General features: G+C 31.7%; 1 protein-coding gene across 1 annotated transcript in view; it reads left to right on the forward strand.

The window, feature by feature from the left end:
- LOC123693711 overlaps window positions 1-14,004 on the forward strand; it is a 62,274-nt gene extending 48,270 nt beyond the window's left edge. Inside the window, exons 5-8 of the mRNA XM_045638909.1 lie at window positions 2,730-2,865; window positions 7,223-7,356; window positions 13,039-13,255; window positions 13,856-14,004. Of these exons, the coding sequence (XP_045494865.1) occupies window positions 2,730-2,865; window positions 7,223-7,356; window positions 13,039-13,255; window positions 13,856-14,004 (636 nt within the window). The remainder of the gene's footprint in view (window positions 1-2,729; window positions 2,866-7,222; window positions 7,357-13,038; window positions 13,256-13,855) is intronic.
- Window positions 14,005-14,521: the final 517 nt, after the last annotated feature.

Here is a 14,521-nt window from a genome sequence, read left to right on the forward strand (position 1 = left end):
GTGCCACAGATAATAAACTACACTAGTAGCACAGAATATATTATAATCTAGTAGCTAGTAGTAGTGTTATGCCATCCATTGCCTAAAGCATAAACACAGCACACAAACTTTTTATTATCTACATTTTATATAAAGTTATGATTTCAATGTATAATATATAATAATCCAACATTGATGCCTGTTATTCGAGTAATATGGCAAATATCTAATTATTTTCAACCACCATTCAAACCAAATGTAACTCGCTAAATTAAATTTTCGTTGCATTATCGTTTCAACTACTAATTACGTTCAAATTGCCTAATTGTATGCGGCATTACGTGGTTACAATTGCGTTTCTGACTTCACACTGAGACAATTTACATAATACAAGCCTTGCTTTGATGTACGGAGAATAAGAAACAGACTTGGTAGGTTCACCTTAACGATCATTATTAGTACATTGAAAGTCGCCGTAATGTGGTTTGAAGCGTCATGACCGGGAAATCTTCTGTTTCCTGAAAAAAAAATGAGATTATTTTCTAAAAAGTCACTAAAGAGCGAAAGGTGTTCAAAAGTTTATTTACAATACTGGTACTTAATTTTTTTTTCATTAGTCTAACAAGACAATATAACTTAATATTTTTTTTTTGTGAGGTTGTTTGGTAAATGAAATAATAATCTTGGAAATCAATTCGAGTACGTAGTTTATTAAAACATACACATATTCCATTGTACCGAGTAATAACGGGATTTTCATTAAGAAACAGTTCCCTCATATCCTTTGAAGCTTGAAACGCATTGTTCGAAGAATTGTATTGGACGGAATAACACTAACAAGATAGGAAGTGCATTTCTCTGTAGGTATATCAAAGATTAGATAGTAGCTTGCAATATGGTCGTATTATATTACTTGTAGATAACTTATGAAAATTCGAACTCTTAGTGGATGTATGCGGATTTTATTTATGTTGCTTTGTAGAATTTATCTTTTATTTTGTTCATTTGATTTGTCTATTTTGTATATGTCTATTATATTGTTGGATGCTAGATCGGTTCTGTTCGTTACATTTTAACTGCAATCGTTTTGAATTTGAATACATAGGTGAATCAAATCAGGATAAGATCTATTGTATAGAGGTATGTTATGCCACCACAGTATACGAGTAGCATAATATTAGATCTCAAAATTACTATCTTTTCAGTAGCACAATAAAAAAATCTTTTATTATTAAATTGTACTATCACAAATTATTCTCGTGAAAGTTCACTATTAACTGTGTAACAATATATTCACATATACCTATAACATGCGAAACAGTAATAAATTTAAAAGAAATTATATATTTATAGACCAGCTATTTATATAATATTATGTTGGCACTAAAGTAAAACTAAATACGTAGGTACGTATTTTTTACTCGCGCGTGCATCACGTAACTCAGTTGGTTTATGTGAAGCGTTTCATTCTATTTTAAATACCACGATAACAATCCATTAAAGGTTTTAAAATCATTTTCTAAATTAAAACTTTTAGAAACGTAACCGTAATCTTCAAACCTTAATTTTATAATCTAACAGGGTTTTATTTTTTTTGTTTGAGCGGGTAAATGGCTGATATACTGAAAAATATTAAATGTTAAACACAAAAATCATGAAATACTTATCTAATTTAAATTTTAATGGAACTTTAAAGTCCATTTTTATACATTGAACTTACGGCGTAGCACTATAACAACAACTATTTTTAGTTTACAAGCTAGTTTTATTTGTAAAAAGATTGAAAAAGGGCAACAATACCTACAGATGTTACAAATAATGTTTATCATATTATTAATATGATTTTATGTTTCTTACAAATTATATAATAAAGAATATAAGGAATATCTACTAAGAACTTGAATTGCTACGGCGTAGCACTTATAAGCATGAGAGGTAAAGGCTGCGCTTTGATAAATCCTATTTATTATTCATTAACAGGCTTCAAGTTTCCATACTAATTTTAATATCATAGATTTTTAAATTAACGCCGATGATTTGGAAAGATTACAAAATATAGCATTGTAGTAAAAATTCAAAAATTGATGAATCTTTACAACAATAATTAATAGAATTCACTGTAATAATAATTTCCAATACTGTAACAAAATATCTCAAAGAAGTCTAAGAAAGTTAGAATTACTTAGCAAGGTCATAAGTTGAGCTCAGTCTTTAAAGCCTCGTCTAGCCCGCAGGTACCCTCCAGGCACCGTCTGGCCTCTCACCTTAAAGCCAGATAAATTCATGTTACAAAAATCATAAGACTTATACTTCTAATAGCCTCAAATCCCGGTCAAGATAAATATTGGTAGCTTTGTGGATTATAGTTTTTGTATCAAAGGAGTCATTACTTCTTGGAGCATTAGGAAAGCCTTTTTGTTACATATATTTTGTAGGTTATTGGTCTCGGCAGACTCGGCTTAAGGATATTGGAATAAACGTTACAAACATGAAGATCTATAGAATGGTAATAAAATGGGTTGTAGTATTATTGAATACCATTGAACGCAATATATTGTCCTATTTCCTACCAAAAGGTCTTTCATAGTTTTTCTACTCGATGTATGTATGTACTTCAACATATTTTTGATGTTTGACCACAAAATACTTCGAACAATAACTATCCAATCGCACAAGGAATACCATACAATGGTTTTTGTAAGTATTTGTTGTTGTTTTGCTATAGGCTCTTGTTATTTTTTGTATTGCAGTTGATAAAAGTGACGCCCACCTCCATAACTATGGACAGAATGGATTTCAGCGCAGCTGGAACGTACGCGTGTGAAATTGCTATGGAGATACCGTTGTATTCGAAGCCTTCGAAAATACACGAGCTGAACGTTATAGGTAAGATTTATTTCTCTATCTTGATTCTTGCACTTTTAGGGTGCTTTTCCACCAATAGTGTGCGTGGATGTGTAGCGAGGAATGTGTTTGTAAAAACCACTCATATCGCTTCATTTAGTTTTTTTTTATTTATTAAAAAGGTTCATCACCAGTTGTTACATATGTATCATTCTCGTAAAACAGTAACAATAGGATTTACACATTATTATGCACAACTATTGTAGATGAACACTACATTCACAGAAATTAATAAATTAGGCGATATCTATACAATTATACAAAAAAGAAATGTGTGTAGTTTTAAGCGTTTAGCGTTTGAAGCGATACTATTGGTTAATTAGAAAAACGTTCCTTGCTACACATCTTCCTACATTGGTGGAAAAGCCCCCTTAAAGTGGCACTCTACCTTTTATAAAATATAATAAGACTATCCTTCAAATATTCTGTGGGTTGAAAGAACTTATACACAATTTAAAACTAGCACAATAACGCCTAGATTTAAATTGTAGAAACAAAATATTATTAACAATTATAGTGACAGTTAAATTTAAACACATTGTTTGCATGTGTTTTTTCGTATTGTCTCCTTGTTTTGGTACAAATAAAGTATTTTCATTCATTCATTCATTCATTTATTCATTCATTCATTCATTTATTCATTCATTCATTCATTCATAGTGACAGTTAAGTGTTATTTTGATTCCCATCATTTTTACATGAAATGGAAACTTTGCCATCATAGTTGTAAAATATATAAAAAATACGGGCTTTCGAGCTCTAGTTGCTTAAAATAATATGATTAAGTTTTTGTAAAAAAGCTAATCCGCCAACAAAACGCAGCGCTTACGGCTAAGAGCTCCTTGCATCTTAGCGGCCATTTTTATTCGCTCTACAATAATATAATAATTTAAAATTCCTTTTAACATTTACTTTTATGATTTCTCTTTGTGAGTAGACTTTTGCATTATTTAGTATAAAATTATCATCAAAATTACATTGAAAGTTTTTTATCATTAAGAGATGAAAGGAAAAATTCATTCGCGGAAGTAATATTATGTTCATTTTTATAGTAATGTGATACAATGTAGGTAATAAAATAGTGTTGAGAATTTTTGTAATTTAGTAAGACATTAGTGTATTTATCTTAGTTTTATTTTTGCTGTTCTTGATATATGATAAAATAAAATCTAACTCAATTTTCACACTTTTCTAGCTGCGAAGTTTCAATACTTGGCGACAAATAATACTATAATTATATTCTAATTTTATAGAATAAGATAATAAGTTAAATAGCTGTTTACGTTAATTAGTTTGTTTGAAACATCTTAAAATTACCAAGTACTATAAATATAAAACGTAATTAACTTACCCACCGTACTTGTGTTACTTAATATTTAATTTTATAGACAGTAATTTCGTTATAAGATACCTAAGCTCAGCTATTATAATGGTGAGCCTATAATTATATTGAATTACCTTATAATATAATAATTTCTACATAATATTGAGACGAGGATTCATTTACGACCTCGTTATTTATTTAAACTCACACTATCTCGATGGTTTGAAGTATGTAAGGTTAAGGTTTTCGACAAACTTTCTTCTTGATTTATTCGTTTTATTCTCTGTTTCTTATTGAGGTCAAGCAATGACGTCAATCTAAATATCTTACTTTTATCGATCTAGCATTTGTAACTTTGTGTTCGTGTAAGTATGTAATTTTGTTTGGTTTAAATGAAAATTTTTTTTTTTTTTTTTTTTTTTTTTTTTTAATTAAATAAGGTTGCTAATTAAAATAGCACCTTATACAAATTACAATCTAGCCTACAAGACTAATAAGTAATTTTATGTTAACCTAAATTTCTAAATAACTTATTCTAAGAGAGTGTCCATTGTCACTTGCTTAGTGTCTGTTAAGGGGAAGTAAGTCACTTTGCTCGTGTGCTTTGGTATACAGATAATTGTCACTGTTCACTTTTCACTTATCACTACACTAACTCAAAAGGTTTAGTCCTTTTTAGTCTTCGCACTAGGTCCGTGGTGTCAAGGAGCTGGATAGCCTCAACATTCACGTGATGATGAAGTCGATGTTGATGAGCTTCTGCATGTTTTTGAACAATTTTGTCCACGGTGTCCACTTTTAGGTCACGGTGGAGGTCACCATTACGGATGTACCATGGAGCATTTACAATGTCTCTCAGTACTTTATTTTGGAAACGTTGTATAATGTCAATGTTGCTTTTTTTGGTACAGCCCCACAGCTGAATACCATACGTCCATACTGGCATTAGGACTTGTTTATATATGAGTAGCTTATTATGTATCGACAACTGGGAGTATCTTCCAAGAAGCCAATACAATTTCTTATAGCGCAAGCCTAATTCTTCTCGCTTCTTCTTGACGTGAGCCTTCCAGCGTAGCTTAGCGTCAAGCGTCATACCGAGGTATTTCGCCGTGTTAGCATAAGGTATTTGTTGGCCATTAAGGAGTATCGGGACAATCTGTGTTCTTTTGTTTGTAAAATTTATGTGAACGGATTTGGATTCGTTCAATCTTATCCGCCATTTCCGAGTCCATTCGTAGACCTGGTTCACAGCTTCTTGAACTTTATCTCCTGCTTCCTGGTAAGTGATGCCTGTGGCCATGATAGCAGTGTCGTCGGCAAATGTTGCAGTAATGTTTTTTTCTAATACTGGGATGTCACACGTATACAAAAGGTATAGGATGGGACCCAAAACACTTCCTTGTGGTACACCAGCTCGTATTTCCTTGAGGTCCGAGTAGGCATCGTCTTGTCGAACTCTAAATACTCGATTGGTTATATACGATTCTAAGATATCTGAAATTTGTTTTGGTAGCATTGTTCTTATTTTATGAATGAGACCTTTGTGCCAAACCTTATCAAAAGCCTGAGCGACATCTAAAAACACTGCTGAACAGACTTTCTTTTCTTCAAACGCTTTTTCGATGACATTTGTTAATCTGTGAACTTGATCTATTGTGGAGTGTTTCTTTCTAAATCCAAATTGGTGTTCTGGAATTATTTTCTTCTCATCAAGTATTGGCATGATCCGTATAATATGACCTTTTTTTAATTAAATTTTCCAGCGAGTGTTAAACGTAAGGGACAACGTTACTTTGGTTTATACTAAATGGAAAAAAATGAAAGTACAGAATGAAAAGTTGAAATTTACAACCCCAATCTAATTTATATCTACAGTTACTTTGGTTTATACTAAATGGAAAAAAAAACTATCGAAATACCTGATTCTTTTATTTATAAAGTTACAATGTAAATAATACCCCAATAATGTCCGTATATAATTCTATTAGGTACAATTGTGTACATAAATCAATAAGGCAGAATAGTATGAAAGCGACCCCAAATTCAGGAGAGCCCAATCATTGTTATTCTCAGTCGATAATCCAATTATCTGTGGACAGGAATCGTATTGAATCTTACACTTGGCTGAATGCAAATTTGAGATTAGGGTTTAATGGTAAATCTGTTTTTATCAATACGGCTTAAATTATGTGAGAGAAATGTCTTTATTTGTGCAATACGATATAAGCATATAGTAAAAGCATACTCAATACTTTTTAGTATTAATATCGTTTTCTAAATTTTAAAACACATACTAATTGTATTATGATCTTAAATTTGAAATAATATAATGGATAGAGACTATTTGGCTATATTAAGTTTCTGCTCGAAAATGTGTGTGAGGTATAAATAAAGCGATAATCAAAGAACTTTTCTTCCCATTCCACCTTCCAACAACCCAGTAACATCAACACGTATATCGTATAACGAGTTACATTATCTCCCTTGAAACATATAATAAATTCCCGTCACACTGAAACAAAATACACGCCATTACGTACGTATGATAATAATATTAATAAAATTTCACGTCGAACCTTTTGTATTAGTTTTGATTCCAAGTTATTCGATACCTGTATATTAGATATCAATATGCCAACACCATTATCATATAAAGGGTATGGATACATGATATTTTGATTGTTAAGAATTTTTGTGTTATTATTCCTTATTTCTATCCGTGAGGGGTTTTCGTGTAGAGTATTTTTACACCTTGTTTACATGCGATTTATTCATTAATATTTAACCCGCAAGGTACTGTTTACACAAATAAACATGCTCGTTATTGTAGGTGCTAATAATAAAGTTTTTAATATAATAAGAAGGTTTCACCACAGTTAATATTATAATACGTACTATCGATTTACTGCCTATGTTTTGATGTTATTGTGTGAGCCAGTCAGTGTTATTTCAATTTTATTATTAATTCTATTGCTATTATAAACTAAATAAATTATTTTTCTTTTAATCTAGTTCGCCAGAAACACCGTCCAAAAATAAAGATAAAGCATCAGAAGTTGTCACCAAATGGAGACTTAGAAGCCACGTGCCACAGCGCACCCGCGTACCCAGCACCCTACCTCACTTGGCTGATCAATAACGAAAAGGTAATAAATAGTAATTCGTAATAAATTATCATCATAACCATCATATTGTCATCAATCATTTTCACCAATTCTGTTTTTTTCTGTCTTCTGTCTTCTCTAATAAATCTATCTATACTAATATTATAAAGCTGAAGAGTTTGTTTGTTTGCACGCGCTAATCTCAAGAATTCCAATTTGTTCCAAGTCCAATTTGAAAAATTATTTCGATGTTGGATAGCCAATTTATCGAGGAATACTCTAGGCTATCACTCTAAGACCAACAGAAGCGGAGCCATGTGAGTGAATCCGCGGAGCGCAGCTAGTATAGTATATAATACTCTAAATAAAAGTGTAAAAGAAGCTTTTACACATTTGTGTTTATGTTTATACACAAAAATGTACATATTTGTGTTTAGCGGCTTGTAGATATTTATATAGGTATATTTCATGTTTTTTTTATTTAAATTTATTAATGAAGTTTATAAAATCTCATAAGATATGCATTTCTTATTCTGATAGTAGTAATACGAAATTTCTAAGCATAATATTATTATGAAAACAAATGTGTTGCCACTGTGAGGGATGAAAGGTGATATTCTTAGAGCGTAAGGGCAGGATTGTCGGCCAGTCCTCTTCAATCGGCCCTTGGACCTCGATATATTCTATTCGGTAGTTGAATATATTATTTTGTGCGAGGAATGAATTTCGATTCCGTGATAAAGGGGCTTCTATAAAACATTATTATTTTCTACTCGGTTTAAAAAATACTAGTTGAGGCTTTTGGATATTATTGCTGTTTAAAAGTTAATTTTATCTTGCAAAAATATAAAAAAAGCTTTTGTTATGGTAAATTTTTTAATGTTTCCAAATCTGGTTTGATTTTTTTGAAAAGTCTTTACCAGTCTTTTTTCTGACCAGTAATTTCATCTTAAATAAAGTGTGTTTTTGGTACTTTCTCAACTATAGGTACGTTCACGTAGACCGTATTGCTATGCGCGCCAATTGTTTCGCGAGGTTACGCGTTCTGTTGGGACCCGCCGAGTGAATAATAGAACTTTGATTGACAACCATAATTGCCCTTAACCTATTTAACTCCACACATTAGTCATCTCCCTCATCTATAATGTGTCATATTGTATAATGATCAGAATAACAAAACCATATGATCCCAGTATAATCCGGGTGTATTAAAGCAATCCATCAATTACGTCAACTGTTCATAAATAAACTATGCGAATTTGAAATTCAGTTACGGCTATTTTAGCTATGTTAGGATTTGGGCCGTTTAATCAGTTCGCACGACAGCTCATGTTTTCATTTGATTCGGATACGTTCACAGTTCGTCACCGATGTGTGCCATAATACATGTTTGAATAATGTTCGTCTGTTTTGACGTGGAATTGGGATTTGCTTCATAATTGAATAGTCCGGAAGAGATGGGGACTGACATTACAATTAACGCACTTTTTATCTATCCTATAGGCTATCGAGTAACATAAGTCGCTTCTATGGTGTATTCTTCATCAGGATATATTCAGTAATGCAATCTTGTTCCAAGGTGTGCTACAGTTACTGGTTCGCAGATTCTTTTATGAAATAAACTTTTTGAGACCGTGGATTCTCATCTTCTCTTAGCTCGTTTTGAAAACCTAAAAATAAATTTTCTTAGTTTAACGTGTTTATATTTGTGACATCATTACTTCCAAAGATGGCCTGATTTGCCTCCAGTTTTAGAACATCTTGATTGTCAAGATGCTTCTTACATTTATTTGTTGAAAATATACCTTGACCTTTCGTATTCAGCTTTTTGGCACCACTGAACTTTTATAATATGGTTTGATGTAGGTAGGTACTTTTTTACCGACTTCAAAAAAAAAGAGGAGGTTGAATTTGAATTTATATTTTTGGTTTTATGGCATTCAAAAGCTTTATAAATATAAATTTATAAAGAATAGAAAAAATTCGATCTCGAGGTGGGACTCGAACCCGATTTCTGAACCGATTTACGTGATTCTTTTTTTGTTCGATGCGTGATGGTGTCGAATTTTTATTCGGATAGGCCCAGTAGTTTTTATTTTAAAAGCATTTTTGTCTGTATTTGTAAATGTTGCAAGTGCAAGTTTGAAGTCGGTTGTTTTTAACGCAGTTATGTCTTGTTAAGGTAAAAGCACCTAATACGGAGGTATTTCGCAACATTTGAAAGTAAGTATCAAAAATAAGCATTTGTAAGTCTTTCTAAAGGTGCCAAACCACTTTATCGTTAAAAGTGGAACTTAAATTTTGTATTGCTGTTGAGTCTATGTTTATTTTCATGATATTTCTCATTTTAAAAAAATATTTAAATAGTCATGTCGATTTTCCCTAATACGGAGGTATGATTTTGGTCAGAGCCTAATACTGCGGTAGGCGGCTCCTAATACGGAGGGTCAGATATTATATACATTGAAGTTCCGTACAAATAATATTTGTTAAATATTTGTTAAATAATGTCAGTAAAGTAAATTGTAAGTTTTTTATTCATTAACCATTGGTTTGATTACGTTGATTCACTTTTAATGTGTTTCATTTATGCTTTTAGTTTTATCGAAAAAAAAACACGCATATCAAATAAGAATCCACAAAAAAAGACACAAAACTTCTTATTTATTTACGCAACCCTAAATCTGATAATTTTAAGTTCTATGAAATAGGGCCGTAATAGGAGATCATATATAACCTAATACAGAGTTACCTGGAAATATCTACCACCGTAATAGGAAAACTACTCGTGTTTTTAATAATCCTAATTCCGACCCATCAAAAATTCGATAAACAAGAGAATGTAAATGCTTAATCAAATGATAACAGTTTTTTGGCTCAGATGTGTAAAACTCAAATCAACAGTTATACAAAATAAATAATTTGTGATACATTAAAATACACCTTCCTATTTTTACCCCTTTTAAGAAACAAACATTTTGTACTCAACCATTTTCATATTTAACTGGATTTCTAATTAAGAAAACATACCGCAGAATATGGTTTCTAATTTATCAGATTAATAATTATTCCAACTAATCTTGGAATTAATTCAATAAGTAAATAAAATGAAAGTTATAAACAATTAAACATGCCCAGTATTTTTCCTATTTCGGAGTTATGCCACCGTATTAGGATTAGTCTATAAAATTTGTATCGTATTACGGCGGTATTTTATTTCTTATTTTTTGGGTAGAAAATGACTTACAAATATGAAACAAGCTATTTAAATAGTGAGTGTAATAGTAGGAAAATGCAATAAACAATACATATACAAACTTGAACGGCTTTTTAATACGAAAAACTTAGTTTATAAATATTAGTGTACTTACTTTTGTTGTTTCGCGTTTGTATGGAAACACCTCTCATGTCGATGCCGTTACACAGATTGATTGATCTTGTTGTGTTGTCTATGTGCTATACTTGCAAACGTTAGTTAAGTCATGGAGTAATAAATTTGGAATAAATAGCTTACGTTTTGGTGTACTTAAAATTTATAAAACAGGAATAAAACTCGAAAATAGAAATACCACCGTATTAGGAAGCGATTTTGACTACCGCCGTATTAGGAGCCTTTACCTTAGTATCTTCTATGCCACTTCTTCTGGATAGTTATTTATAGGTATAGTAAGGTCTTTATTTACATTAAAATGCCTTTCACTATAACCATAATATACTTTTAAAGATAATTAATGCCAATATTGAGTGTCGATCGAAAGAAACTTAATATAAATAAAAAAATCTAGATACTTTATAGCATCTTTATTTAAATCTGTCCGTAGCTTTTATAAGTATTCTTGTTGTAATAATGTTGTTATGCTAAATAGGATCCTCTCGAGAAAAAGTCTTTCGACGAGTACAATACATTGTGTTCACGATTAGATGAATACGACCAGACCATTAGATAAATGGCTGAGGAGAATATACTTACTTACTTTGATTGAAAGTTATATGAGTGTTGGTATATAATAATAATACCTAATATTATTTTAGCCTCTTACTTTCAATTGCTAGTCTGTCTAATAAAAAGAACTCATTATTATTCAGTAGGCTCTGAAATGTCTGAAGAACATAACTAATAATTCCTAATAAAATATAACGATTTAAACGAAAGATTTCGCAAATCTTTCAAACCACGACTGAAATATTAAATTAATAATCTTATAATATAATCACTGAATAGCGAGCTAGCTTAATTTTAATAACTAAATAATCCTGATGTTTTCTCATAATTTCATTATACAATATTCCATTATCAAGGTCGCTGCCAAAACTCTTTGGCCAATTATAATCTGTACTGTTTATTAAATAAATCCTTTAATACACGGCAGTTGCGGCGAACCTTTTCATAAACAAAGCAGGAAGTTATTAAATTTTTATATCCAGTCGTTTTACGCAGACTTGGGGATTCAAAACCACGCTATATCAGCATGCTATAAACATTATATTGTTTGTGGTTACACCTTTTTTAAATTATATAGCGGGAGTTTACTCCTTTTTTTGACCTACAAATTGTGTGTTTCTACATCGTACTGTTTATTAATTATTCTTACTGATTTATTCAAATCTTGAGAAGTCAGGTATCGTATTCTATTTTAGTAAATAGTAGGCGTCGCTATCAAATCATTCAGTGTGGAGTAAAATAATTATATGTGTTACATTATAGATTTCATATACTATTAAGTCTTTATAGTACAGTAAGCTAATATTTATAATAATATACTACCACTTATAGCTTTCCCAATACCATTTAGAAATAGATGTAATAGGCCGTAATCTTAAACATGTTTACTAAAAGGTCCTATACGTTAACAATAGTACATTCATCTTAATACCAGTATGCTGCTATATTTAGTATTCATCGGAAAGTTATCGTCATAACTAATTCAAAGGAATTACAGTATCCCGGTTTAATCGAGATCGATGGTCCTGAAGGAATGATCGGGGCAAATAAGTAATGGTTAGGGACGGTGCTTGCAACGTACTCTGTATAACTGATGCAAAATGATTTAATAATACAGATATTAACTACTGCTTCATCATCATCATCATCAGCCCATATACGTTCCCACTGCTGGGACACGGGCCTCCTATGAGGGTACAGGCCATAATCCACCACGCTGGCCAAGTGCGGGTTGGCGGATGACACATGTCGTCGAACTTTTTTTTTTTTTAATTCTTCGACATGTCGGTTTCCTCACGATGTTTTCCTTCACCGTTCGAGCAGTGGTGATGTTACAACATGCGCAGATAAATTGAAAATTCAAATTATTTCCTGCGCGCTCGCCTGGTCTCGAACCTCGGACTTTATCGATTCGAAGTCCGAGGTCTCACCACTGAGCCACCACTGCTTTTAACTACTGCTTACTAATGCTATAACTTTTGAATCATTTTAAAGGGTTTATGAGAGGTGGATCTGCTTTTTGAAAACGCATCTTTCGCGAAGGTTTCCAACACCCAATCTGACATAGCAATATTATTTATTCTAATATTAGCAGACGTGTATTAGCGTTCAATAGAGCATTCATTATTTCCAATAGTTATAGACTTATACCTAGATTAAAAACCATAATATACTTATATAAACGCCACATAATTATATTTATTTGAATCTGTATCTTTATGAGCGCATCTAATTTGTAATAATATAAATGTTTTCTTTATCTTATATTGATTTTGGTATAGGTGGACGAAAGGTTGACGATCCCGCACGGCACGGTGAACGTGCACCGTCACCACCACGGGATGCCGCTATCTCTCACCAACTCCTCTCTCCGCTTTCCCCTCTCGAGCCTGCAGCTGTTCCCGAACCAGACGGTTGACATCACCTGCCTGAGTACCATCCCTAGCTATCCCACTATTGGAGAAGGTTACGCTGACGTCCAGAATCAAACGATTACTGGTAAGAATTTTATTGTAATAGTAGTTATTAGGCGATTTACGACCGGTTACATAGCTTCATAATATAATCTGCATAGTTTGTATGCCAGTTAAATTCAATGGTTAAAATCACAAATATTGTAAGAAAATCTACGTCAAAAAGTGTTGAATAGGCTATGAGGCATTTTTAAGCAAACTAAGGAAACCAGCCCTTAGGTACTGTGCTTGCATAACTTCACACGATAGATATAGGACTCTAGAAACTGTAAATTTTTGGTATATTATCGATACTGATAACGATTGGAGCAAAAGTAATAATATAAATAAAATGTAAATAGGACTGACAAATATCTATTTCAGTTTATCGAGCGCTGACCTGAACTGCTTTATCACATACGTAAATCTTAATAGGGCTGCAAAAATAATCTATTAAGAATATAGATTTTCTTTGATTTTATTTGAATCACATTTTAATTAAAATAAAGATGCAAGCCGTGTTAACTGCTGAACTAGTGTGAGTGATTGACGTAGTCTGTTTTAAACGTTGGTTTAAATAATAAATCCGCTACGAAGTTCTTCCGAAAGCCATTTATAATCACTAATAACATTATTTTTGTTCCAGTAAATGTCGTTCGCCTGGAGCCGACGCCGCCTCAACTCCCGGTCAAAATAATGAGTTCGACGCTAAATAAAACCGAACGCTCCAAAATACATTACTCCCTAATTGTCCTAATTATTGTTGGATACGATGTATTTTTAACAATATTTTAATGTAACTACTATTTAACATTGTTGTACTATAAATAAAAATTGTATACTGAAAAAACAACTCCGAATTCGATGCGTTCATTACAACAAACTTTTGTTGATTATAAATTTCGTAAGTCATTCGTGCCGTAATGATTTTAGTCAGACTTCTCGATAAATTAACTTTTAACAATGTTTATACATACTTGAGTTCGTGGTAAAGCGTAATTTATTTAAGCAACTTTGTAAGATAATAATATTGTTATCGAGTTTCTTAAATAGTTAAAAGTTTGCAAATTATGTCGTAAATCTTTCAACTTTGACAAGCGGTAAATATGATGTATTTTAATTGTTTTCTAACTCTTATTAACAGTGAAAGTATGCTTCTTATCTATGGAATATATCAATTACTTAAGTGTCTTTTTGAATACTTTTTTAAATATATTTGCAGCATTTCAAAAAATGACTCGCAGAACATTATATAGCAATTTAAAAATGCATGTATACGCAAGCAGCGAAATTCAAGATTTATATTTTCATT

Source organism: Colias croceus, chromosome 8 (genome assembly GCF_905220415.1).
Source record: "Colias croceus chromosome 8, ilColCroc2.1".
NCBI classification, from domain to species: domain Eukaryota; kingdom Metazoa; phylum Arthropoda; class Insecta; order Lepidoptera; family Pieridae; genus Colias; species Colias croceus.